General features: G+C 42.8%; 1 protein-coding gene across 2 annotated transcripts in view; it reads right to left on the minus strand.

Annotated features, from left to right (window-relative positions):
- Cers6 (ceramide synthase 6) overlaps positions 1-25,293 on the minus strand; it is a 242,405-nt gene that overhangs the window by 149,967 nt on the left and 67,145 nt on the right. For both annotated transcript variants that reach the window (XM_038338147.1, XM_038338146.1), the window contains exon 3: positions 20,810-20,940. In XM_038338147.1, coding sequence (XP_038194075.1) covers positions 20,810-20,940 — 131 coding nt within the window. The remainder of the gene's footprint in view (positions 1-20,809; positions 20,941-25,293) is intronic.

Consider the following 25,293-nt stretch of genomic DNA (forward strand, 5'->3'; position numbering starts at 1 on the left):
CTCCCACATAACGGCTGTGGAAATGACAAAGCTGGTCATTTCCTAAATGCTACTGGATGACATCAGCTTTCGACTGATCTTAGGTGTGTGCTCCAAAGCTGGGTCAGCATCCAAGCCAGAAGTATACAGCCTGCCCCCCTCTTTCAGGGTACCACACAGAGCCCCACAGAAATTATAATGGAAAAGTCCGTATCAACCCAAGTCTTTTTTATTGTTGTTATGATTTTTTTTAGTATCTCATTTGCTTCTCTGGGCTCAAAGTGACTGAGCAGAAAAACTTCAATCCCTGGTCCTTTTGGGCTGTGAAAATGTAGCCTATGACTAACCATTCCCCATATCCTCCAGAAGACAATTTTTTACCATGCCCTGCCCTCTCCAGCAGCCACCTCCACAGGGACACATACACTCCATACAAAGAAACTGCAGAGGAGAATTCCATCTTCCAATTCATCCTCAAAATTCTCGGTCCCTTTCAATCTCCACTGATGAGCCTCTTTGTCATCTCCCTGGGACAAAAGAAGCAATCAGGAGAAGCTAGGTGACTGCCTACCTTCCCGCCACCCCGTTCTATTACCATGGATGCACTGCCCGGCTCGTCTCGCCAATCATTCAGATTGCTAACTCCTCTCTTCAGGTTTTCAGGGTTTTTTCCTCTTTTGCTAGATTATTCTCATCAGCACACAAACATGCCATCAGTTTCCCTTTGTTAAAATATAGTGCTTAACCAGCCACGGTTAGTTTCAACACTAGAGAGACAGATGCTCTAGCCTGCACACGGTTGGTTAGACTCTGTCTCAAAGAAAGAATAAATGCTTAACCCCACATCCCCCTGTAATTATCACTCTCTCTCTTTCAGAATGTCCCCTGTAATGAGTTCTTGTGTACTCACTGTTCTAATCTCTCCCCTTTCCTCTTAAGCCCTATGGCAGTACTTCCTCTATTCCTTTCCATCTGAACTGCTCTAGACAGACACCATAGACTTCTGGGTTGTGACACAGCCATCAATCAGTACTGGTGGACACAGCTGGTCCTTCACACCTTCTTCCCTGGTCACAGGTCCTTTTCTAGTCTCCTTGGTTGGTATTTTGTCTCTACTGGACAACATCTCGGGGTCAGTGCTCACAAGTTTATTCCTACTTCCTCACTTTCTCTATGATGACCTCACTGTCTTGGGGGGTATAAAATGCTACCTGCATCACTGAAGATTGCCAGATTTCTTTTTTCAGGCCAAATTGCTCCAAATCATCTGCTCACTCATCCAGCTGCAGTGGCACCCCTCCACATAAATCTCCAAATAGTTCTCAAACTTAATATGATCAAAATGAAAAGCCAAGTTTCTTTTCCTTTCTGATGCTTCCACAGCTCAGTACCTGATGATGCCTTCAATCTGTTATGATTAAACTCAATGGACATCCTGAAGTCCTTACTGCCCCTTGCAGCAAACAACCAAGCTTGTCAGGATTATCTATGACAGATATTTTTGGGATCATCTCTAGAAACAGATGCAAATATAAAGAACACAGAGGGAGACAACAGATCTGAGCAGAGCAATACACTAGATTCCCCAGGAGGCCAGCATTCTGCTCACGTAGCACCATGTTCATGTTTTCTAAGCTCCGTGTGGAAGCAGAATCTAACAATGTATGTAACTGGCTATGAAGGAACTCGTCAAAACAAACTAAAGATAAAATAAACATCCAAAGGCAACGTAGTGAATCTGGGCGATGAAGATTTGACTCTCAAAATGCTTGTTCTTTCTTTTATATTTGAAAGTTTTGCAAAGTGAAACCTTAAAAAGTTTTTTAAATACAATCTCTTCGAATGACTTCCACTGTTATGACCTTAGCTGGCCCCTTCATCTGGTCTCTGGTGTGGGAGGTCCTTCTGTCTCTGTGTTGCTTTTATTGGTTAATGAATAAAGAACTGCTTTGAGCCTATGGCAAGGGCAGAACAGAACTAAGCGGGTAAAAAACCAAGCTGAATGCTGGGACAAAGAAGGGTGGAGTCAGGGAGAAGCCATGGAGCCCCCATCAGAGTCAGACATGCCAAAACTTTGCTGGCAAGCCACGGCCATGTGGAGATATACAGATTAATAAAAATGGGTTAAACTAATATAAGAGTTAGCCAATAAGAAGCTAGGGCTAATGGGCCAAGCAGTGATTTAATTAATACAGTTTCTGTGTGATTATTTTGGGGCTAAGCAGCCAGAAACCAACAAGCGGCCCCCTCCTCCAATCTCTGTCATTCATTATCCTTACACCTCCACCTCAAAGTGAACACAGCTAGCACGAACTTGTTAAATTGTTCATCACAGCACATCTTTCCTCGGTTCAACAGCCCCCAGTTGTTTCCGTCCTATGGGCAAACATCAAAGTCTTTACGGCAATGTACAAGGCTACGTACAAAGTCTTTACTGCAATGTACCCACCCCTGAGGCACACATGCCCCATCATCAACTTTATTTTTCTTCCACAATACTTTGAGTTTACATGTGTTACTTATTTATTGAGCTCTTCTCTTCCGCAAAAATGTAAACCATATCCCAAGCACTGTTCAGAACTACTCTACATGTGGGAGGCATTCAGAATCAATGAACAATATGATACATAATATCTGGATGGCTATCAACCCAAACACCCATGTTGACTCATTGTGTGTTCTGGAAACATTTGCTGTGCACCAGTTATGTGCAAGCATGTCCAGGTATTCAAATGGGGATAATGTGAGGTGATTGCCTGAAGGAATCCGCAGTATATACGACCAAAAGGAAATGTCAGAGCAGTGAGATGATGTTATCAATACTAAGCACGCTACACAAAGGGGAGAGGGATACTCATGCCCGGAATAAAGAGAATGAGAGCTTCAAACCTCCGTCATGGACTAGGTGAGGTCACGCAGGTCACAGTAATCTGCTTTCAGGTCTGATCCTCTGTGGACACCTAGAACTACACCCAGCAGAAAGTGGTACTTGGTAACTAGCTGTGGTTGGTATGAGGCTGGCCTGAGTCTTGACATGAGTGTTTGTTCAGCAGGTACAGCAGGAGGAGGGGCAGACTAGGCTGGAGTGGGAGACAACATGAACATAAGGCCAAGGGGCAAGGATGCTTACACCGTCTTCCCTAGTAACACGAGCCCCACAAACACAGGTAACAAGAGTGGATTGGTTTTTCTCACCACCTGGAATAATTCCTAACAGTTTGTTAGTAAAAGCTAAAGCTTGTTCAAGAAGAAGGTCTACCCACTGAGGCCCTGCTTTTATTTCAGGTGATGATTCTGTACTACTAGTAGTGACTCTTAGTGGCATAAGGGCCAACATTTATTAAGTAGGGGCAAAACAAGCATCCAGAACAGCCGGAGAGCTCCATTTTAATTCAACATACCATTTCAATCCATATTAAGTTTGAAGAAGCTAATGGTGACCAGGTTGGTAAATGATAGAGACAGCAAGGTACCCTCCCAGGTACTGACCAGATTTGCTCGACACTGGTGGGAAACAAACCTCGCACTGTGACCACAAGGATCCTTGCTGTTCAAACGAAGAATCATGACTTCAAATTACATACCACTTTAAGAGTCAGTAAACCAGAAAAATCATGTTCTCACCTCAACGATCAGTATTTTTTAAAGAAAGGGAAGAAGAAGGAAGGAAGGAGGATGAAGAAGAGAAAAAAATAGAACTGCATGTTTTATCTCTTCTTACAGAAGTCGTCACACCAAACCTACCAAACTTAGTGGGTTATAAAATGAAAGAAGGGGTACATGAAGTTGGGGAGGATAAGGAGTTAGGGAGAGGAATAGGTGGTGAATATGATCAAAACTCAAATGCACTGTATGCCTGTATGGAATTCTTTAAGAATAAACATAACTTTATTTTAAAACAAAACCAAAATGTCACAACATTAGGCCCTGGGGATCTTACAGAAATGAAGCCCAGCTAAAACACATGGCAGCGTGATGTCTCTAGGACAGATCAAGTCAAATGATATTTGACTAGATGTGGGCATTTGATTCACTTTCTTGATTTTTACTACTGGAAATTGGAACTGAAAAATAATGATTTTTCTTAGGTTAGGAGCTGAATATGAATTATTTCACTAAACCATTAGAGCAATTCTGTTAGGCTTCTGGAATTATTAGTCCCATGTTACCTCTGAGGAACTAAAGTTCAGGGGTGAACTAAGGAGACAGTACCATTGTTTTTCTGCCTAGCAACCGACACAGAGTCCAGCATAAAGCAAGTACTCCGCAGGGGCTCATTGGCCCCATCAGTATTCAGGAAAGAGCCTTTAAAACCATACATGGATGCTTTTTGATTTAGTAGATCAAGTATTTAGCTAGAATTCGTGTGCATGCTTCATAATTGTTGAAAAGACAGTACTTTCTTGTCGAATCAATCAAATGGAAATGATGTATCCAACCTCATATTAGATATTCCATTTTAGAACGGGACTAAAGAAGAAGTAGAAATGGTTATGTTGGCCATATTTCCATGACTAAAATGGTGACAAAATAGGAGAACAGAGACGAGAAGTACAACCTCTTCGGGTTTATGGAGCCCAGGCTGGCCTTACGCTGGCTATGCAGGGATGACCTTGATCCTCAATGCTCTACTTCTGGAGCACTGGAGTTATAGACGTGCACCCCCACATCCAGTTTCTGTGGCACTTGGATGAAACCTGAAGCTTCACACACCTAGACTGGTACTATAACAACTGAACCTCCTCCCCAGCTGAGAAGCATCATCTCAATGCCTCCCCAGCCTGAGAAGCATCATCTCAATACCTCCCCAGCTGAGAAGCATCATCTCAGTGCCTCCCCAGCCTGAGAACATCATCTCAGTGCCTCCCCAGCCTAGAAGCATCATCTCAGTACCTCCCCAGCCTGAGAAGCATCATCTCAGTGCCTCCCCAGCCTGAGAAGCATCATCTCAGTGCCTCCCCAGCCTGAGAAGCATCATCTCAATGCCTCCCCAGCCTGAGAAGCATCATCTTAATGAACAAAGGAAGAAAAGACTGTTGAATGGAAAGAACAAGTAGATAACAGCATTAGAAAGATTCTGCATTTAACCATTTTTTGATATCTGTCATTGACATGTGCTACCTGCGGCTTTCAGCCCCTCATCTCTTAATCCACAAAATATCATGCAGACCACTTTTCTTGTACACTGAAAATTTCTCACTTGGTTTCCAGTTTTCCGCAAACATGCACCAATCTTCAGGCCACTTCACTGGACTTGATATAAACCAAAAGTATTTCCACTATTCCCTCCCATTTGTCTAGTCCTGGCCTCACCTTTATTCAGCTTCTCAGAAAGAACAAGAAGCCAGGTCATTGATGGCTTCTGAGTGTGCATGGCAATTCAGACTCACTGGGTCTCCAAGCACCTGGAACAGTAATGGGCACAGACATCATAGGAAGGTCTGGCTGGATCTTACTACACAATGCTCACTTATATAACAAAGAGCTTCCTGGACACAAACTGGTCCTTCAAATGACAGAAATTGTATAAGTAAAACCGAGATATATCTCAGGCTGTATGCTTCAAAACCCATTCCGCCCAACCAAAGCCATTATAATGTACATATACAGAAATGGATCCGCACTGATTTTTAGATATGGTGCTCTTGAATCTCATTTGCTAGTTTACTCAGCACAGCATCGGGCCTCAGTCCACGAACAAAAGCAGCTGAATGCTCTTGTGGCTGATCTAATCTGCCATGCCCCATGTCCCTCCTCAACTCTGAAAACAGCAATTCGGTGTCAAGTAACAAACCCTTCCACACTAAGCAGTAGTGGTGGCACACACCTTTAATCTCAGCACTTGGGAGGCAGAGGCAGGCAGATCTTTGTGAGTTCGAGGCCAGCCTGGTCTACAGAGTGAGTTCTATGAACAGCCAGGGCTAAACAGAGAACCCTGTCTCGAAACAAACAAACAAACAAACAAGCCCCTTCCATGTAACTGGCCCTCCATAACCAAAGGGAAAATGCAGTGGATGAGATTCTGAGGGTGCATGACTTATTCTGGAATTTCTGGGACATTCTAGTCTCAAGTCTTCACTAGACCACAGAAGCACACAAGCACATTGATGCTTTCCTGACTGCATGTTGGGCTCGCTGTTGTTGGTGATTTGGATATTTTTAATTTAACTTTATTTTTTGTTTAACTTTCATTGCAGAGGACTGAGTTAATAGTGTAATACCCATCACCATTGGTCCCATATCCTGGCAGGGTTTTTTTTTTTTTTTCTGTAAAACATGATATAATAACTTGGCTCTCTTGCCCAATGGAGAGAACAGTAGACTTCTAGACAAACAAGGCAAAATAGGTATAGCTAATAGAAAGATGATAATTTAATTTAGTTTTATTTTCTTGACCTTTTGACGCTTGACTTTCAGTGTCTATAGCATACAAATTCCAGTGTGTGGAGGAATGTCATGTCAATTTATATATTGTAATAGCCCCCATCTTCCTTCAGAAGAGGCTGGAAGATCACATGAGTGCAGGAAGGTACATATTCAAAATCACCATTACGTGTCTAGTAGAGAAAGACTTGTTTAGTGAGCAAAATGATTTATAAAAAAAAAATTTCTAGCTTAGTCATAGGATGCTATCAGATAACGCAAACCCAACTCTGCCCTTAAGGGAGCCGTACTCAGTAACCATGACATTTCCGTGAAAGCAGGCCAAGTGGTGACCCTGAAGCAGAAGAGCAGGTGGCCCTCAGTATCGAGAGGACACAGTCTGAGCTGGCCAAGCAGAGCTCGGCTGCCTTTTGTCTGTCCTTACTCATTCTTCTCCATGATTACAAATGAGCACACCATGCTTCCGGCTCCCTGCAGCAGCCTTTGCACCTTCCAGGGCATTCTCCACCCTGCATCCGCCACTGTCAGCATCCTCAAATTTACCCTTCAGACAGAAAGCCCTCCCCACGTCTCTCCTCCTCGCCCCATCAGCCTTCCCTGGAACTCAAGCTTTCTCCAATGAAAGTCAATTTGCGGGTCCCCAAAGGTGCAAAGCGGTTCCTGAAGTCCAAATAACTGTCTCGCGTTATAGATACTTATAGGAATCTCCCTAAGTGCCAGGCACCAGGCTGAGCCATGGGGATAAAAAGGTACATAAGGCACAGCCTCAGGACCCAGGGTTCCAGCATATTAGACACAGCAGAGATGGATACAAGGAACGAGGAGGACACTGGCCACCAGCCCTGTAGAGCAAGCATCCTATGGGTATGGCGAGGAGAAAGCTGAAGGTTCTCTCCACGGGGTTTCAACACCCTGAGCATGGAAGGAAGGAAGCTGCGGTGAGTAAACAAGCTCCGCCCCAGCCCTTCTCCATACCTACTCTAACCAAAGCTCCTGATTGCACCCTGGAGCCAGCCCCGTACAGGAGAAATAATTTAGGAAGAGCTGGAAGACAAAACCAAGCTATGGCACTAGGGAGCTTTGTGGTGCCACTGCACCACTTCCTTCCCAGTTTCTTCATGGGCAAGGGGGGCGTTGGACACCTAATGTCTTACACCGGGGTGCTGTTTAAATTTACAGACCTTATTACATCTTCACCCAGCTTCATTGACTATCTCTTTTCTCTGCTCTTTCCAAGATGTAAGACCCAGGCAACCAGGGAGTGCCCATTTTATCGATACCGGATGACACTAAAGCCAAAAGCCTCTCGTTTCATTATTCCTCACTAAACAGAGGAGTTAGCAGGCCCTTCGTGAAATATGCAGTATGGCTGAGATGTGGGGCTTTACTGTCGTTTCTGTTAACCCTAACCAGATTATGCTGATGTAAGCAAGTATATCCGTGCTTGCACCAATAGCCTCGGGCATGGTAGATCTGTGGAACAGCATCCCTAGCCTCCCATCAAACACTTGCTAAGATACCATATGCAGATAAGCAGCAGCAGACAACTTTAAAATAATTCTTCTAACATATTTAATGCTTTCAAATCACGATAGCTTTGCAGCCATTGCCAACAACTCATTTTGCATTTAAAATGAGAGTGGTTCACCTGGTTCTCTTTCAGGTAAATTTCTTATCATATGAAGGCTCACTATGAAGTTAAATTTGGAGGGGCCCATGAATAATCTAACCCACATCCCCTATAATCATCCAAATCCTCCCATCTGAGAACTAGCTGTGCCCTATTTCTCAGTCGAAATGCCCATTATCTCACACCCAGTATCTTACATACCTCCATATTCACTCCTTATCCAGTTACTAGGGACTGTGCTCAAACCTCAGGAATAAAGTTCTAGTCACCAACTCTGAAGACAATCAGTCATGTCAGCCATGGCTGGGGATCCTTTAAGGACTCTATCATTCCCTTTCTGGCCTCCCGAATGGGAATGTGGTCACCGTGAGCTAATCACCGAGGACGATGAACAGCCATAAGGAAGCTAAATACTAAAACACAAAACGTCCGCCCTGAGAAGGAACCATAAAGCACCTCCTTCTCCACAACACAACACACAATTCTCTCTCTTTTTCTTGTTTTTTTTTTTTTATTTGGTTTTGTTGTTGTTGCTTTGTGATAGGGTCTTGCCCTGTATCCCAGACTTTCTTCAAATTCCCTGTGTAGTCAGGCTGACCTAAATTCACCGTCCTCCTGACTCAGCCTCCTAAGCACAGGCATTAAAAATAAGTGCTATAGGACTGGAGAAATGGCTGCTCTTTCGGTGGACCCAGGCACGATTCCCAGCCCCCACATGGCCGCTCACAGCCCTCTCTAACTCCATGTTCAGGGTAATTCAGTACCCTCTTCTGGTCTCCCTTAGCACCGGGCACACACATGCTATACAGATGTACATGTAGGCAAAACACCCATACGCACAAAATAAAACAAAAATTTGAAAAGCAGCGTAGTCTACATTTTAAAAAAAAGTGCCACCAAGTCTGACTTAAAACAGTTTTCTTGATGGCAAATTGGGATACAAAACTCAGAATCTCTAAGAGAGCAGCAGCAATGAGGTCCTGGAGAAAGGATCCTCAACTCAAGTACTCCAGGTAACGGCAGCCTAGCTAAGATGCAGGGCAACTTTGCTAATAAGTAGAATTCACTGCCCCTGTGAGTCCCAGAAACGTTTGCTTACTCAGCTTTGTGAGCCCAGTGGAAAAGGAAGCAGACATAGCAGAGCGCACACTATACATACCCTATCTCATTTGTTCTTAGGATCACCCCCCCCCATAGGAATTTATCAATTCCCTTTGTACCAGCATCGTCTGATGGAGCGAATTTACTCACCATGGTAACACAACTTGAGCGAGAACATGAACCAGTAGCATCTGACGCCTACCCTCAAACCTGTTCAATGACATTGCTACCTCAGCCCTTAGAACTAATAATGGCCGTGTTAAACCACGTCTCTCCAGGAGCCACACTGACCTGCGAAGGCTGGTCACACTGTCCTGCCAAAGCAGATGAGGCTTTACCAAGGCCAGAGCCACTGGGCACCAGGTTCTGTTTCTCCTCCCTGGGAGAGGCAAGCTGTGTCCTCTCAGAATCACTTGGGCAGATTTTAAACCTCTGTAGTTCAAAGATATTCACTGCATGTTCTGACATTTCTCGTGTGGCGCTTCAAAAGCCGTGACTTCTGCACACACAGCAGGTATGGCTCCCTGTTGAAGGAGGGCACCTTTCCCTGTCCACTTCTGCCACATCCTTGCACAACAGCAAGCTAATGGCACCTAGGCGCTGGTCTCACGCTGGTTTTCTATCTTTTATTGTTCTCATGTGTGTGTAATCCCCAGTCCACAGTTCTGCAGATTCATGCAGATTCTGCCTCTTCGGATTCCACAGAATGTAAGAGCTTCTTTGCAAACTGAAAGCCTGCTGGCTGTCCTCGCATCTCCTTGGATCTCTCTTCCCCCAGACAACATCACCAGAGCTACCTCTTTTAAATGAGGTAGCTGTGGCTCTGAAGCAGCCCACTGGCAAGGGAAAGATACGGAAGAGTAATAGTTTTTGCTACTTCACGCACTTCCTCACCTTTAAATGTGTAACGTGCAAGGTAATTCACGCTCACTACACTCGTACTAGGTCCAACCCTCTTCTGTATATGAACTCAACCACTACGCGGTAGCCACTATTAGTACACATTTTATAAACAATTAGATTTAGGGTTGGCAACCTATTTTTCTAAACATCCCACAGGGCTTTATTTAAAAGGAGGCATGGATTCAGACTGCCTGGCTCCACAGTTCCCCTCATTACCACTGTACTGTTCTATCAGTTTCTCTGCGAGGCCTCTGAGAATGTCTGCCCATGTGAGCATTAACATGAATTTCTTATTTGCTTATGTATGACTTCCTCTGCCAAAACCATTGGAGGGTGCAACAATGCACTGCGCAGAGTGGAGTGGTATAGGAACACACATGCAGACACCCACAAATAAGTCATGCATGCACATCATATCCATGGGTGTTTCAATTTGTCCCTCCTTCGATCACCTCCCAGTGACCCACAGTCTGCGAGCATTCCTACACTCATAGTGTCTGACCAGCGTATCTCCTAAATTTACTTGTTGACGCTCTAGCTCCTAGTGTGAGGAGCTTTGTAGACAGCATTTAAGATAGCGAAGGCGAAATGGAGTCATACAGATAGGACCCTGCTTGGTTTGACTGGTGTCTTTATGAAAAGAGAGAGAAGTTACCCACAGTAGTGACCAAGGAAAAATTTGGGAGAAACCAAACTCAATGAAATCTTGACCTCAGCCTTCAGAACTGGGACAAAATAATTTCTGTTCATCCCACTCAGTCTGCGGTATTTCCTTATGGCAGCCTGGGAAGACCAAAATGCCAACATCAATAAGCAAACTCAAGGACTTCGAGAAAAAGTGTCATAGTCATTACAGTAGCTGAATATTCTTAATCAGCTAACACATGAGAAATTGGGCTGCTATTTTTATTAGGTGTCTACATTTTTAGCATAACATTGATGAAATTTTATTATGCCTTATGCTATTTTGCTGTCATGCAACTTTACACGTGGTCATTTGTAGGGATGGGTATGTCAATTTAACACACAAATGACTGCATGCCATCCCTCGCAGGGAAATGACTCATAGATCATGAAGATAAAAAGTAGGATTGTACAGTAAAAGCACCAGTCAAAAGAATATATCCTGACCCTGAAACCAAAGACAACCCTGACCCTGAAACCATAATCAAAGAAATACACCCTGGCTCTGAAACCAGAGCCAATCAAAGAAACACACCCTGATCTTGAAACCAGAGCCAGTGGGGGGGGGGGGGGAACACACTTTAATCCTGAAACCAGTAACAAAGAAACACACCCTGACCCTGAAACCAGAGCCAAAGAAGCACACCTGAGCCTGATACCAGAGCCAAAGAAACACATTCTGTCCCTGCATGAAACCATGCAATCCCCAAGCAGGAAAACTAACCAAACCCTGAGCAGGAAACCAACTAATCCCTGAGCGTGAAATCTTGTTAATCTTTGAGCTTATCCAAGCTCAAGGATTGAAATCTGCCCAATTCCCACCCTGAAAATCTTCTGCCTGGAAAAATTCCACCCCTAAGAAGGCCATAAAAGCCCTTGTGCCTATTCAGTTGGCAATTGTCCTTTTCTACCCTGGCAGAGGCAGCCATTCTCCTGGATTCCTCCCTCCCCTAAAAAAATCTCTTGAATGAGTTTCAGGTGAAGACCTTATTTTCTCAGAGTGGAGCAGAGTCTCTGCTGGGAAACCCCCTAGTGGAGCAGAGCAGAGCAGAGAAGCAATGGACCCCTCTGCTGGGAAACTCTTAGCAGAGAGGAGCAGAAAACAGTAGGAGAGGCTCTCTCGGAGCAGGATTGCCACATCCTGCGGGGAAACCGTCGGGCATTGGAACACAGCTTCAGGTATAGCCAGACCCCCTGACAATCAGGATACCTTTCTCCTTACAGCTGTAGGTATAACCTGACTTCTGACAGTCAGGGTACCTTTCTCTTCAGAGCTGTAGATATCCAGGATACCTTCCCATCAAAGCTGTAGGTATAGCCTGACTTCCGACAGTCAGGGACGGTACCTTTACATTCAGAGCTGTGACACTTGCAATGACATGATGCTTCAACAGTCTTTTTTGGGCAGCCTGACAAGATAGGCTCTACAGAATACTAACCCAAGCACAGTTCTTGAAACACAAGTATCAGATGGAGATGCCCAGGCAGAACTGAAGACCAATGAACAGGCCTATGGACAGCTCACTGTTCTCCTTCTCCTTCCCAGATTTGCCGTTTATCTGTAGGATCAATTTACTAAACATACATCCACAGCACTGTGTGTCTGTGTGTATTTCTGTGGGCACTTGTATGAACTGATACTATGAAAGTATTAAATGATAAATACTTACTTCTGGACAATAGGTTTTTGAGTAATTTCTTCTAATTTTTAATGAACACTATACATACTTTTATAATGCTTCATAACCAAATTTGTTATACCAACTTCAGGACTATTCTATATCAGAAATAAATATAGTTTAAAATAGCCAAAACAGAAGGAGAAATGGTTTATAGGTTTAAAAACTGGCAGGGGACATTCATTATGAATATTAGCCTTAATAAATTTGATTATTCCTCTTCTTTGTCTTCATCCAGCTCCATGTTGGATATAATTATTTGAAAATTAGCATTAAAAGACCATTATAAATTAAGAATCTAAAGTGAAACCAATGGACCAAACATAAGCAGAGCACAAACGTACTAAATATGCTGCCAACTGACCAAGGTATGCCTTGCCTGGTATTTTTAGCCCAAGTCTGCTTTTTTTGCAATTAGCCAGTACACATGGGTGAGATGCCTAGCCATATGGCATGGGGAATGTGAGGGGCTGAATCCAAATGGAAAGGCTGAGTCGACTTTGCTACAGACTGCGGGTCTAGAATAGAAAGGAGCAAGGCTTGAAATCAAAGTCTCATAGAACAGTATACTGTCTATGGGCCACTTCACCAGCTTCAGGTCTCCCAGCACAACAGTGACACCACAGTGAGGGCACGGACCGCTTCAATGAGTGCCAGGTTGGGCTAATTGCAGCTACGGACTTTCAAGATACCATGTTCCAGAAATACTGGTTTCTGACATCCAAGTCTAGATGTGCTCTGATGTTCCTGTGGTATGGGAACTCTGGGAAGTGACTATGCCAGACACTGGGGAACCATACTGTCTGTCTTGGAATGCCAAAAGAAACAATAGTATAGTTTTATGACTCCAAGGCAGAGCATAGCAAACAAGGAGTCACTGGGCTGAATCCAGCTGGCTGTTTCAGTACAGTTCAAGGGCTTAGAAGAATTTTACATTTTTAATGGCTGAAAGGGTTTAAAAACCTAATACTTCATAATATGAAAATGATATATTCAAATTTCAATCTCAATAAAATAAGGTTTCTTGGAAGCCGGCTATTACCATTTGTATTGTCTGTCTCCAGCTACTTTGGAACCACAATGGCAAAGCCATAATTATAACGAAGTCCATCCTGGTTTACTTCCCAGCTATTTACATGATAGCTTGCTGACTTCTGTCTCTCAAACTAAAAGGCCCGAATACAACCCACAGGCTATAAAGTATTTAAATAATGGTGCCCAAAAGTAGCAGATAGCATGTGCTGAACAGGAGGCATTTGTTTGTTTTGGGTGATGGTACTGAGCAACCCAGGGGCTTTTTCTTATCTGTGGGCAGGCATTCCCACCACCACCAAAGCAATCTATGGCTGAATTCCGTGTTTTTCAAGAACAAAGATTCCAACTGTGTCATCAGATTTTGTTCAGACTCTGGATCTAAACACTGACGATTCTATATTCTAATATTAAAAGGAAAAGATATCATCATTCTAGACCATAAAAATTTCTTATTTCCTCTCTAGAACAAGCAAAAACAAAAAAAGCAGCAACAGCAGCAGCGACTGCATTGGTAGGCTGGCTAGAGAGCTCAGTTGGCAAAAATGCTTGAGAAGCTGAGTTTGGATCCCTAGTACCCACATAAAAGAGCCAGGCATGATGGCACACAACTATAAACCCAACATCAGGGAAGCAGAGACAGGCAGACCCAGTCACAACCAGTCAGTGAGCTCCAGGACAATGAAGTGAGCCTGTCTTCATAAGGTAAACATCCTCTGGGTTCTACAGATAGCCACACATTGCACACAGCAGTACCACCGCCATCCAGAATAAATAAAGATAATTGCATTCATTATTAAAGCCCAGCCTGGACTTTACAAGAACCTATGTCAAAAAGAAATTGCCAATTTTGTTAGTAAACTTTATAAAGATGTTCATTTCATAATATGATGTAAAAGCAATTTTGAGTTTCTTTCTCTGATATAATTTTGCTTCTTCCTAGAATAAGGTAGAGAAATAGATAGGGATACTTTGTTGAAAATTTGTTGGTCATGAAAACTGGTAAAGGTATTTACCACACGATGCGGGTGGATGATCGAAAATGAGAGGATCTAAGAGTCTTGGCTCCTTGTTTCCTGGGCAATTCAATTCCTGTTCCTCCACCCCAATTATTAGTTCCATTTCCTCTTGAAGGGCACAAGACAGCACTGTTCATTTACCCAAATAAAATAGTTATTTCACTCACAGTGACCAAATTGATAGCATGAAGGCAACTGATTAAGCTTTCATTATCACTGGCAAGTTCTCCCAAATCCAATGGAATCATATATTAAGAAAACCACGGGACTTCTTTGAAGAAACAAAGCCACAACTTCAATACTCTGGAGCAATAGAGTACCACCCCAAAACTGCTGCATTTGGGGGTGGTTTTAATAAATATTAATTCTGAGATGGAATTTCTAAAGGCAGTCTCAGTCATTGTCTCCTAGAACCTAAGATCTGTTCCTCACTGCCATGTGGAGAAATGTTCAGGCTGAGGAAATTATCACTAATCTTGGATGCTTGGTTGTTTTTTAACCTTACATTTTAAGGTTCTCACATGGAAACCTCATCCTTCCTATCAATTACAGACTGCTTACATGAAAACCACATAGGATACTGACTCGCGGACACACACTAGTATGTTGGGGCAGCTGGCCCAATCCCTGCGTTCAGGGGCGTGGCTGCCCCAGGGGAGTAGGATAGCCTTAAAAAAGGATCGGGGCGCCGGGAGGAGCCCCCGTTTGCTATCTCCCGCGTTACCTTCTGCTCCACTGGACCCTTGGTTCTGTAAGTTCCCTTATTTCCCCTTTTATTAAAACTGATTTATTATAAAAGGACTATTTTGGTTATTATCAAACCCCTCCGACCGCCGGTACACGCCGGTACCCGCCGGTACACTAGTAAATATACCCCATGGCATTAAGGAATACTGAAGACAGGCGGGCACCGGTGACAAGGAGGCAGTTTCCACTAACACCTTGCCCCTGCCTCCTCCCGATTCCCTGCAGATGCGACCTACGTTACAGTGCCCGGAAGAGGAAGCATGACTCTCCTAAGATTTGCAGAGAATGGTGGCAGAGTTCCCATTCATCCCAACCAGCATCCACTTCCATCCTGAACCAGTTTCTTTAAAAACGTCTCACAGGGCATCTTCTTTTATAAATTCTTCATTCTCTCACAAAAACAAAAGAAACAACAACAACAGAAAAAAACAACAAAGAAAAAAACCTCTATTTCAGTTGCCAATAAAGATTCAGACGCTTTGTGAAGAAACGGTCATCAAAGCTGACACAGCTGTGAGTGCCCACTTCGTGTGTGTGGAGAGGGGGGGTCACATCCCCGTTTCTCAGCGTCACTCACTGCACAACCTCTACTTAGCCTGTAGACCCTGGCCTCACTGTCTCACCATCGGTGTGCACAGCGTTCTTCAGCCGGCACCTCAGTGCTGGTTCGTACTGACAGGAAACAAAGCACAATTATTCCCAAAAGGGAGTCCATAGTTTCTTCAAGAAAAGCTTATGTAACAGAAAATTACAGATATATATATATATATATATATATATATATATTCCATTATTATTATCCATATATATATGGGTAATATATTTATATTCATTATCTGCAATCAGCAAGTTTGTGTTCTCTGGCTTTCTAATATGACTTTAGGCCTTCTGAATAGCACTCATCTCACAGATTGTGGAAAGAAGATGAATGAGAACGTTATTGCACTCGGGGCACATATAAAATAAACATGCCTAAATACTCTGGGGTGAACACCTTGCACATCCATTTGGAAAGCTCACTAGGCAATGATAAAATATGTCTGTTCTTGTTTGCTGTCTGTTGCTGAGACAAAAGACTCACCAAAAGCAACTTGTAGAGGAAATATTTGTCTGGTTTTTTTTTTTTTTACTTATCCTTCCCAATCACAATTTATCACTGAGGAAAATCAACGCAGGAACCTGGAGGCAGGAACTAATTGAGAGATGGTCTTAGTTAGGGTTGCTATTGTTGGGATGAAACACCATGACCAAAGAAACTTGGAGAGGAAAGGGTTTAACTGGCTTACACTTCCGCATCATAGTTCATCATCAAAGGAAGTCAAGACAGAACCTTAAACAGGGCAGGAACTTGGAGGCAGAGACCATGGAGGAATATTGCTTACTGGCTTGTTCCTCAAGGCTTGTTTAGCCTGCTTTCTTATAGAATTCAGGACCACCATCCCAGCTACCCACAGTGGACTGCACCTTCTCTGTTGACCTAGTTTTCTGTCCCACCCGGTCCTGTAGTAGTTCAGTCCTAAAGAATCACACAGAGGTCTACATTAATTATAAACTGATGGGCCTAGTAGCTCAGGCTTCTTATTAACTCTTATAACTTATATTAGCCCATAAATCTTGTCTGTGTTAGCCACGTGGCTTGGTACCGTTTTCGGAGAGGCATTCACATCTTGCTTGCTCGTGTCTGGTTTCCTTTGTGTCTGAGTAACGACTGCAGACTGACTCTTTCCTCCTCCCAGAATTCTCTTATTCTCATTGCTCCACCTCTACTTCCAGCCTGGTTGCCCCACCTATACTTCCTGCCTGTCAATGGACCAATCAGCATTTTATTAAACAAGTACAAGAAACAAATCTTTACAGTGTAAAGCCATTGTGCCACAGCACTTTCCCCCATCAATTACTAGAAAATATCATACAGGCCTGCCCACACCAGATCCTATACAGACATTTTTCTCAGTTGAGATCCCCTGCTCTCAAGTGACTTTAGCTTATATCAAGTTGACACAAGACTATCCAGCACAGAGACCATGAAGGAATGCTGCCTAATGGTTTGCTCTCCATGGATGTCTCTGCCTGCTTTCATACACAACTCAGGTCTACCTGCCCAACGATGGCATTGCCCACAAGGGGCCTGAACCTTGCCACATAAACCATAAACCAAACAAAATGTCCCACAGACATGGCCACAGGTCAGTCTGATCAAGGTAATTCCTTGAGATTCCCTCTTCCCAGATAACTGTAAATTGTATTGCATTGACAGAAGAATAAGTACAGCTTCTCTGGTTGACAACTATTCTTCTAGATCATTGTTTTAAAGGTTAGAAAAAAAAACTCAAGTGCACACATGACCACTATAATTCTACTTATGCCCTCTCAGTATTTTCTCCTTCACCATTTCATCCTTCCCTTTGAATTGTTTGATTTGTTCTGTTTATTCTGAGATAGGGCTCTCACTATATTCCGAAGACTTCAAGAACCCCCTCTTCCAGCTTCCTGACTAATTGGATCCATAGGCTTGTACCATGTACCCAGCTCTTAGAATTTCTGTCTTTGAAATTTCCATTCAGTTTCCAAAGCTGGAAAATTTGCCTAAAAAAAAATATTTATACTAGGCTAGTATGCAGCACACATTCTTCAGCTGTGGGGGCATGTGGCAAGTGAGATCAATGACTCCTTCCAGAACGATGCCATTTTAAATCACCATCAGTTAATATTTGGTAGTCTGTGTTACGGGAAAGGCTAAGAAGAATGTGTGTGGTCCTTGTTTTCTTTAAATGTCAGTTATGACACAACTAAGAGATTAAGAACAGTTACGTCATCATACAAAGCAGGAGGAGATTCCAATTTTAAACATCAATAATTGTAGTAGGTGCTCTGAGAATTTGAAAGAAGTTGTGCCCAGTTCAAAGCCATTAGTCAGGCCATACTTTGCTCTGTGCCTAGGATTTGAGGAATTGGTAGGAGATAGAAGGGCAACCAGAAGTAGCAGGTATTTTAGGGTAGGAATATTACATTAGGCAACTGAATAAGGCATGGGCAAAGAAAGTTCAGCCCTATCGAAGAAAGGGGTCATTTGGACAGACCTATAACAGGCTAAGGCCAGAATCTGGTTATCACCATCAGAAGTCTAATACTGAACCTCCAGTTGTTGAAAAATCATCAAAGTTTTAAAGCAACAGACCTTGGGGAGAGGATAATTTAGGATGATGTTTTGGGAGTTATCATATTCGCAAAACAAGATGCTGCGAAGAACAGAATGATACCTTGGTAGAATTATCTGCACTGGGCTCGTAATGACTTAGGAAGTAGTTGATGAGAGGAAATGATCTCTGGGAAGAATAAGGTAGAGTAAGGAGGTAAGGATGTTAGAGAATCGATCTGGAGAAGAAACGCACCAGAATCCACCAGAAGAACGCAATCAACGGTTCTTGGCTATACAGAACCGACAACTGTGTCCAATAAGAGCTCATCATCACTGGATCCTGCACATGGACCAAGTGGTAGCACTGACCCAGTGGTCATCCCAGGAAGGCCCACATGCCTCCAACAGCTAGTCTTGCTGTTTGGATCTTTAGTCTCCAACTGTTCATATCAATCATTCAACACATATATCTGATTATCATTTAATGTGGACCACAGACTTATCCATGAATGCTCAAGTCTTACCTGTCTAACACAGGTATGATAAGCTACTTGGGGGAGAGATCATTACACATACTTTGCAAGTTGTCCTCCCGCTCCATCGTGCCTGTACATTGCCACACCTCCAGGACTCAACTAGAAGTATTTTTAACTAAAGGTAACATGGGCTACCCAGGTCAACACTAAGTGAACATGACCAAGGAAGCTCACAGATGTGAATCCAGGGGTGACTGTTACTCAGAATGTGGTGCAGGAGGTGGCACCACCAGCAGCTGCCGACCTGTTAAAGACACAGAACTTCAGCTGCCTATCCACACCCAAGGGACTCAGACTGCACCTTCATAAGATCCCCGGGCTACTGTTCCCTATACACATATGTGTTTAAAAACAAAACTATGATAATATCAGCAACAGAAGAGGCTACAATGTGAGACCAAAGAAGTTAGTCGGACCAGGGAGAGAGAGCAGGTGATGTAGAATACACACTGCATCCAACCTGATTCCTGCTCAGATCACGGTCAATGTTAGAGTCCAGGCTCTTTGGAGATGGGGAACAAAGTCAAGGAGCAAATCCAGCTGCCAACCACAGCCTAGATGCATAATCCTGCCAAGAGCAGCTACTACGTTTATGTATGGGAAGCAGTTCACAGATTGTATCTACTTAGCTGTGGTTTTTTTTTTTTTTTCTCCTGAGATTTTATAAATATCCTACCCTCCTGATGATCCCATTTATTCTCTTCATATCTACCCAGCTGCAGGAATTTAGGGTACGATTCCGCATCCCATTCATTCTCTCAGTCTTAATCATGCAATGTCAAAATACATTTTTGGTTTAATTGAAAGACAAACCTGAAAAAAGCAAATGCAACTCTAATTCAAAATAGAAAGGGCTGTGACTAAGTGCCGTTCCAACGGCACCACTGTTGAAATCATTAGGCATCAGGCCAAAGCTCCCCAGAGAAAGGGCTGGATACACAGCAATGGCCACATTCCATAAGATGAAGTCCACACAGGGCTCTACTCTCAGGTTAGAGTCTCGTCTTAGCTGGGGATATGCTCGATGTTTAGACCTTCCTTTGATTTTCTTAAGTGAATCCAATAAAACCATCTGGCAACATCATGGTGCATCTTCTATTACTTGTGTGTGTGTGCTCACACTCATGTGTTGAAGTATGTATATGGGTTATGTACTTGTGCATGCATGTGGAGGTCAGAAATAGATGTCTGGCAGGTGACTCCCTCAATCACTTTTCATTTTTTTTTTTGGTCTTTCATTCAACAGGGAACTCATCCGTATATTCCACCAGGCTGATTGACCAACAGACTCGGGGATCTGCCTCCCCAGTACTAGGATTGCAGAAGCATGCTGCCCTACCCAGCTTTTCCCCTGAACGCTGGGGACCTGAGCTCAGATTACCCACTAAGCCGTCTGCCCAGCCCTTGTCTTTCGTTACCTTCAATAGCTTTATTACACATGGTTTCCCTGCCATGAAATTCACACGATACAAACAGACAACACACCCACATCTCCCCTGCTGGCAAGCAATGCCACATTGAGATGCATACATTAATAGAATATAGCTGTTTCTTAAATCACTAGGAATGTTGGACTTGGTTATTTTCCCCTTGATTAACATATCCAAAAATCTTAGTTTTTATTAGTGGAAAATATATCTTGATAAAATTCTGTCCACTCAATTCAAAATGTGGGAATAATGCAAATGCTATATTTCCAAGATGACTGGTTGGAAACACCACGGCAGGCCTTCAAATCTATTTCCTTGAAGCAACTGCATCAGGAAGAAAAGTTTATTTATTGTATCCATGTTGGAAATCCCAAATCCTTGCAAATTACCGTTCCCTCAGATTTTCCTGATCCATGTTTTTCCACCAGGTGTAATGCTTTATGAAGGCTGCTGGGGTCTGTCAACATCTGTTGTTTTTCACGTCTGGGTTTGCTTGAGGACTGAGGCAGGTTTTTCTTTTAAAAACTTAGGAAGAAATGAACTTACATGCTCTCGCAGAACCTGGTCAGGGTGCTTGGTTTTTCCTGGTTGCGTCTTTGTCGAAACCAGCGTTGAATGCTCCGTACATCCCAGTCCAGCTGCTTGGAGAGCCCTTCCAATCGCTTCTCATCAGGATGCTATGAAACAAGGCACCAGAGAAACCATTTTTATCCATTTTTTTTACTTACACCATTTACAAGTTTTAGGTTACATATGGTTGAATTTTCCCTCTAATTTCTTACTGCAGGCATTTCAATATTTATGACTGAGAATCTAGTCCATCCATTTGAAGCCGGAACAACGGTAACACCTACATCACACATTATGAAACCAGACAGAAAAATAAGAATCTTGCCCCAATGCTTGCATATTTTCTTGTCAGCAATTACTTCTTATGAAGCAACCAGCAACTAAGAGAGGAAGAACCAGCCAGCTGGCTAAGTCAGTCCCATCAGACTTCAAGGGAAGAATTTACAGAGACATCAACACATACTTCACCTTCTCAGAGGAAAGAAAAAAAAGGAAGTACATTTTTTACTTTATAAACAGATAATGCAAGAAGAACAAAAAGCACAGGAAATCGCACAGCCAAGATGTCATCTATAGCACCACACACATCCCCTCTCATCTTCTGCCCCCAGTCCTCACGTCCCTCACCGTTCCTTCCCTTGCCATCCCTTCTCACCACAACACACATCTCGTCTTACCAACACCACGTATTACCTAAGGGGCTCGCGTGGTGAAAGGACAGGCACAGACCCAGGTCCTCGGCCCACCAGCCATTCTGAGCCTTGGTCCCCTTAGCAGTACAAACAAGGGTGGTTTATCAACCCACGGGACTTTGATGAGGACTGGGAAAATATATGCTAAAGCAAGTCCCTGTCACCTGTCTTCTTTCTCTTCCCCTCCTCCCTTCAACACGTTGAAGAGCCTCTTGCCGACAGTCACGAGAGGGGGACCTACCGCGAATGAAACCGGCCAAGAGAACTCCCTTCCGTGATGTTCTGTAGTTCTCTTGATCAGAGGAATAACCAAAAGGAAGGAGGGAGAAGACACACTGGTCAGGCTGTAACAGAAGCTACGCATAGGACCTAAAAGCATCCCGGCAATTCAAGGGGCCTGTGGCCCTGACAACTCAATTCTCATTTGAGTGAGGAGGTGAAACCTTTGGAGAGAGAGCAGGTCTCAGAGTGAGATTTGATTGCCGTGGATGAGGCAGCCTCCACTGCCTCCCTCCACCTCCCTCTTCCTTCACTCCTTCCCTCTCCTCCCACCCCCCCTCCCCAAACGGACACTATGGGCACCCAGATCCCACACTTCCACACTCCACAAACCTTTACAAATGTGAGAGTTAAATGTCTGTGGCTTAAGTCACCGGTCTATGGCGTTCTATCACGGTGACCTAAATCAACTAAGACAAACACATAACCCAAAAGCAGAGCAAATGGTATCCAGTTACAAAGTGTTCTGATTTTGTGCCTATAAATGCAACTTGCCAACTTTCAGTTGGACCTGTGCCTGAGTTCCTTTCATTGGTAATAAGAGAATGTGCAATCTCCTTTTATGTCTTTCTTAATTGAAAATATGAGAGAGGAAGGGGGAGTTACTGCCTATAATATATATCGGTTATTCTAGTAGCCTATAAAAACAAATATTTGATAGTCTTATTATATATATATATATATATATATATATATATATATATATACCACGTATTGTGACTATATTCACCTCACTACCCTCTACTCCCTTCCTTACTTTGCCTCTGAATTCCTTGTTCCTAACTAGTCCCCCAAAAGCTATACCATTGAAGAAAACAACACTGTCTCCAGAAGTGACCATAAACAGGCAAGAACAACTCAGGAGGAGATGGGATGTGGGGACAAGAAAAAAAAAATCATTTTTTTTTATTTCTGAGTTTACTAATAGTGAAAGAAAAAAAAATCTAAGGTTCACAAATCATAAATTAAAAGCCATCTAGTTCCAACACTGTCCCTGTTATCTCAATCCCCTTTCTTCCTTTGACAGGGAACCACAGCCAATCAATTTGTGTGTGTGTGTGGCCAGGGTTATTTTGCACAAACAAAACTGAATACATAGTCTCACACTCCACCCAATCACACAAATTGTTGCAGACTGTGGACTTTGCTCTGGACTTGGGATTTTTCCTTTATAATGTGTCTTGGGTGGCTTCCAAATCAGTTGAGAGAACACTGAAGTGTAAGGATAGACTGGAACTGTCTAGTCTACTCTGCTAACTGGCACTTGGGTAGCACCCAGCATCTAGCAGCGCAGCAACGATAAGCTTGCCGTGTTGTAGCGAATGATGGGATTCATCCTTGAACCAAAAATTGTAGGGCAAAGGGGTCTGTGCTTTTGTAATTTCTTTTAATATAGAAAATTTACTAGCTTAATTAATTTAAACTCTCAAAAGACAGAGCAGTCATGTCCCAAACCTCCACACATCTTCCTCTTTTCCAGTCTGAGACGAAAAGCAGATTCTCAGTGTAGTTTTGATTTTCCCTTTGTCATGAGAGAAATATCCTGTTCATATGTTGAGAACCATTCAGGCTTTGCTTCCAGGTGAAGAATAAACTTGTGTACTGTCTAGCTTTACCCCCTTGAACATTAATATTTTCTAAATTTATTTGTAGGATTTCATTTATTAGCACAATTAAAGATTTTTTCTATTATAAAGGTTTATTTTTAACCAGTATACTATGTCTTAAAAGTACAAGTTTTTTTTTTTTAAAAAAAAAAAAACAACTATACGGCTATTTACTAAAAATACATTTGAATTCGCCAATCTGTTCTGCAATTATTACTAAAAATTATGATTAGAAATCTCATCCAATAGTTTCAAGGTGCACTTTGAACATCTACTGGTATTCCGTGGGAAGCAGAAGGCTGGCCCTCTCCATTGCTACCCGTGTCCATGGCTACCCCATGTCCTGGCAGCTCGCTGCACCTTTCCCCGCAGAAACCTTGCCCTGCTTTTCTCCTGGTCTATTAACCACGTCTCAGTAATATATGCTAAATTTTTACCTACATAACAAGTATTAGGTTCTTTCTACCTAAAATCGGTATATATTTATTATATTATATCTGAAATTAATATAACATTTCTTAAGTTAATGTAAACATAATTAACATCTTTGTTGATGCCCTCCACGAGTATTTAATAAATGTTTTCTGCAAGTATTCCTGTACAAGGTTGTAATGTATACTCCTGTGGTGCTATTCTTCTCAGGTTTTATTATAAATAATAAATAACATCCTTTTTTATAATCTTTTAACTATTTCATAATTTACATATAAAAAGCCATTTAATTCTGGTAGTTTTGTCCCACCTTTCTTTTTGTTTCTGTATAGTCTTAACTGTCTTAATTTTAAAGACAATATACAATAATAGTCTATTACCAGAAATATAAGCTCCATAAACATAAAGATCTTTAATATTGTACCTATACTGTAAAAAGACTTATAAATGCTTTTTGAATGAAAGAATATTTAAGGAGAAAATTTTGCTTCCTCCTTTCTAATTTTAATGACTTTTCTCTCATATCTACTTGCTATCTCAAATACACATGAGCAACATGTGAAATCACCATTATTTCCTCCCCTCCCTTTGTCCTCCCCGCCCAACGCTGGTCAACAATATTATCTTTCTTAGAGTTTGCTTCTGCACTGCCAACTATGCCTCTACTGCTATTGGATTTTCCTGCATTGCTGATCAGCCGCCTCCCAACCATTAAGTGGGTCTGCCATCAGTAAGTTGCCCACCATCTTCTCCTGCTCAGTTCGAGTCACTGGCACCTTTTTATACTGTAAGAACACACACTGTTAAACATTCTGTTCCGACACCATCCCTCACAGTTCTTCCTCCCTTAGTTTTACAGTTTAAATATATTCAAAACGCACAAACTTCCCCAGTAATCTTGTATAATCTTCTGGTTAGCTAAAATTAATGACAATCTTCTTAGGAAAGAAAAAAATGAGGACAAATTACAGAGAATCTGTCTACTATTTTATACAGGAATTATTTTATTACTTGTGTGTGTGTGTGTGTGTGTGTGTGTGTTCTGTGTGTAAGAAGGAGAGAGAGAATGCATCCACGTATGTTTTCATGTACGTGAGCAAGTGCCTTCAGATCCCCACAGAGAACCAAGGATATTGGAATGCCCCAGAACTGGTGTTCCATGTGTTTATGAGCCACTAACAGGAGTCCTGGCAACTGAACTCTGGTCCTCCTGAAGAACAGCAAGCACTGCTAGCCTCTGAGCCACTTGAGCAGCTCCTGCCTCCGACGTGTAACTAAACAGAGGGAAGGAGGCTCAGGACACCCTCGCTTGAGATTATAGCCATCATACCCTTTCCTGCTGCAAAGGCTCTTGAGAGGTACCAGAGCACAGAGGAAGGAAAGGGTTAACTGAAACCGGGACTCCACTGTTTAGTTTCCATGCAGCTATCCTGATGTGATGGAACTCTGT

This window comes from Arvicola amphibius, chromosome 7, assembly GCF_903992535.2.
Source record: "Arvicola amphibius chromosome 7, mArvAmp1.2, whole genome shotgun sequence".
NCBI classification, from domain to species: domain Eukaryota; kingdom Metazoa; phylum Chordata; class Mammalia; order Rodentia; family Cricetidae; genus Arvicola; species Arvicola amphibius.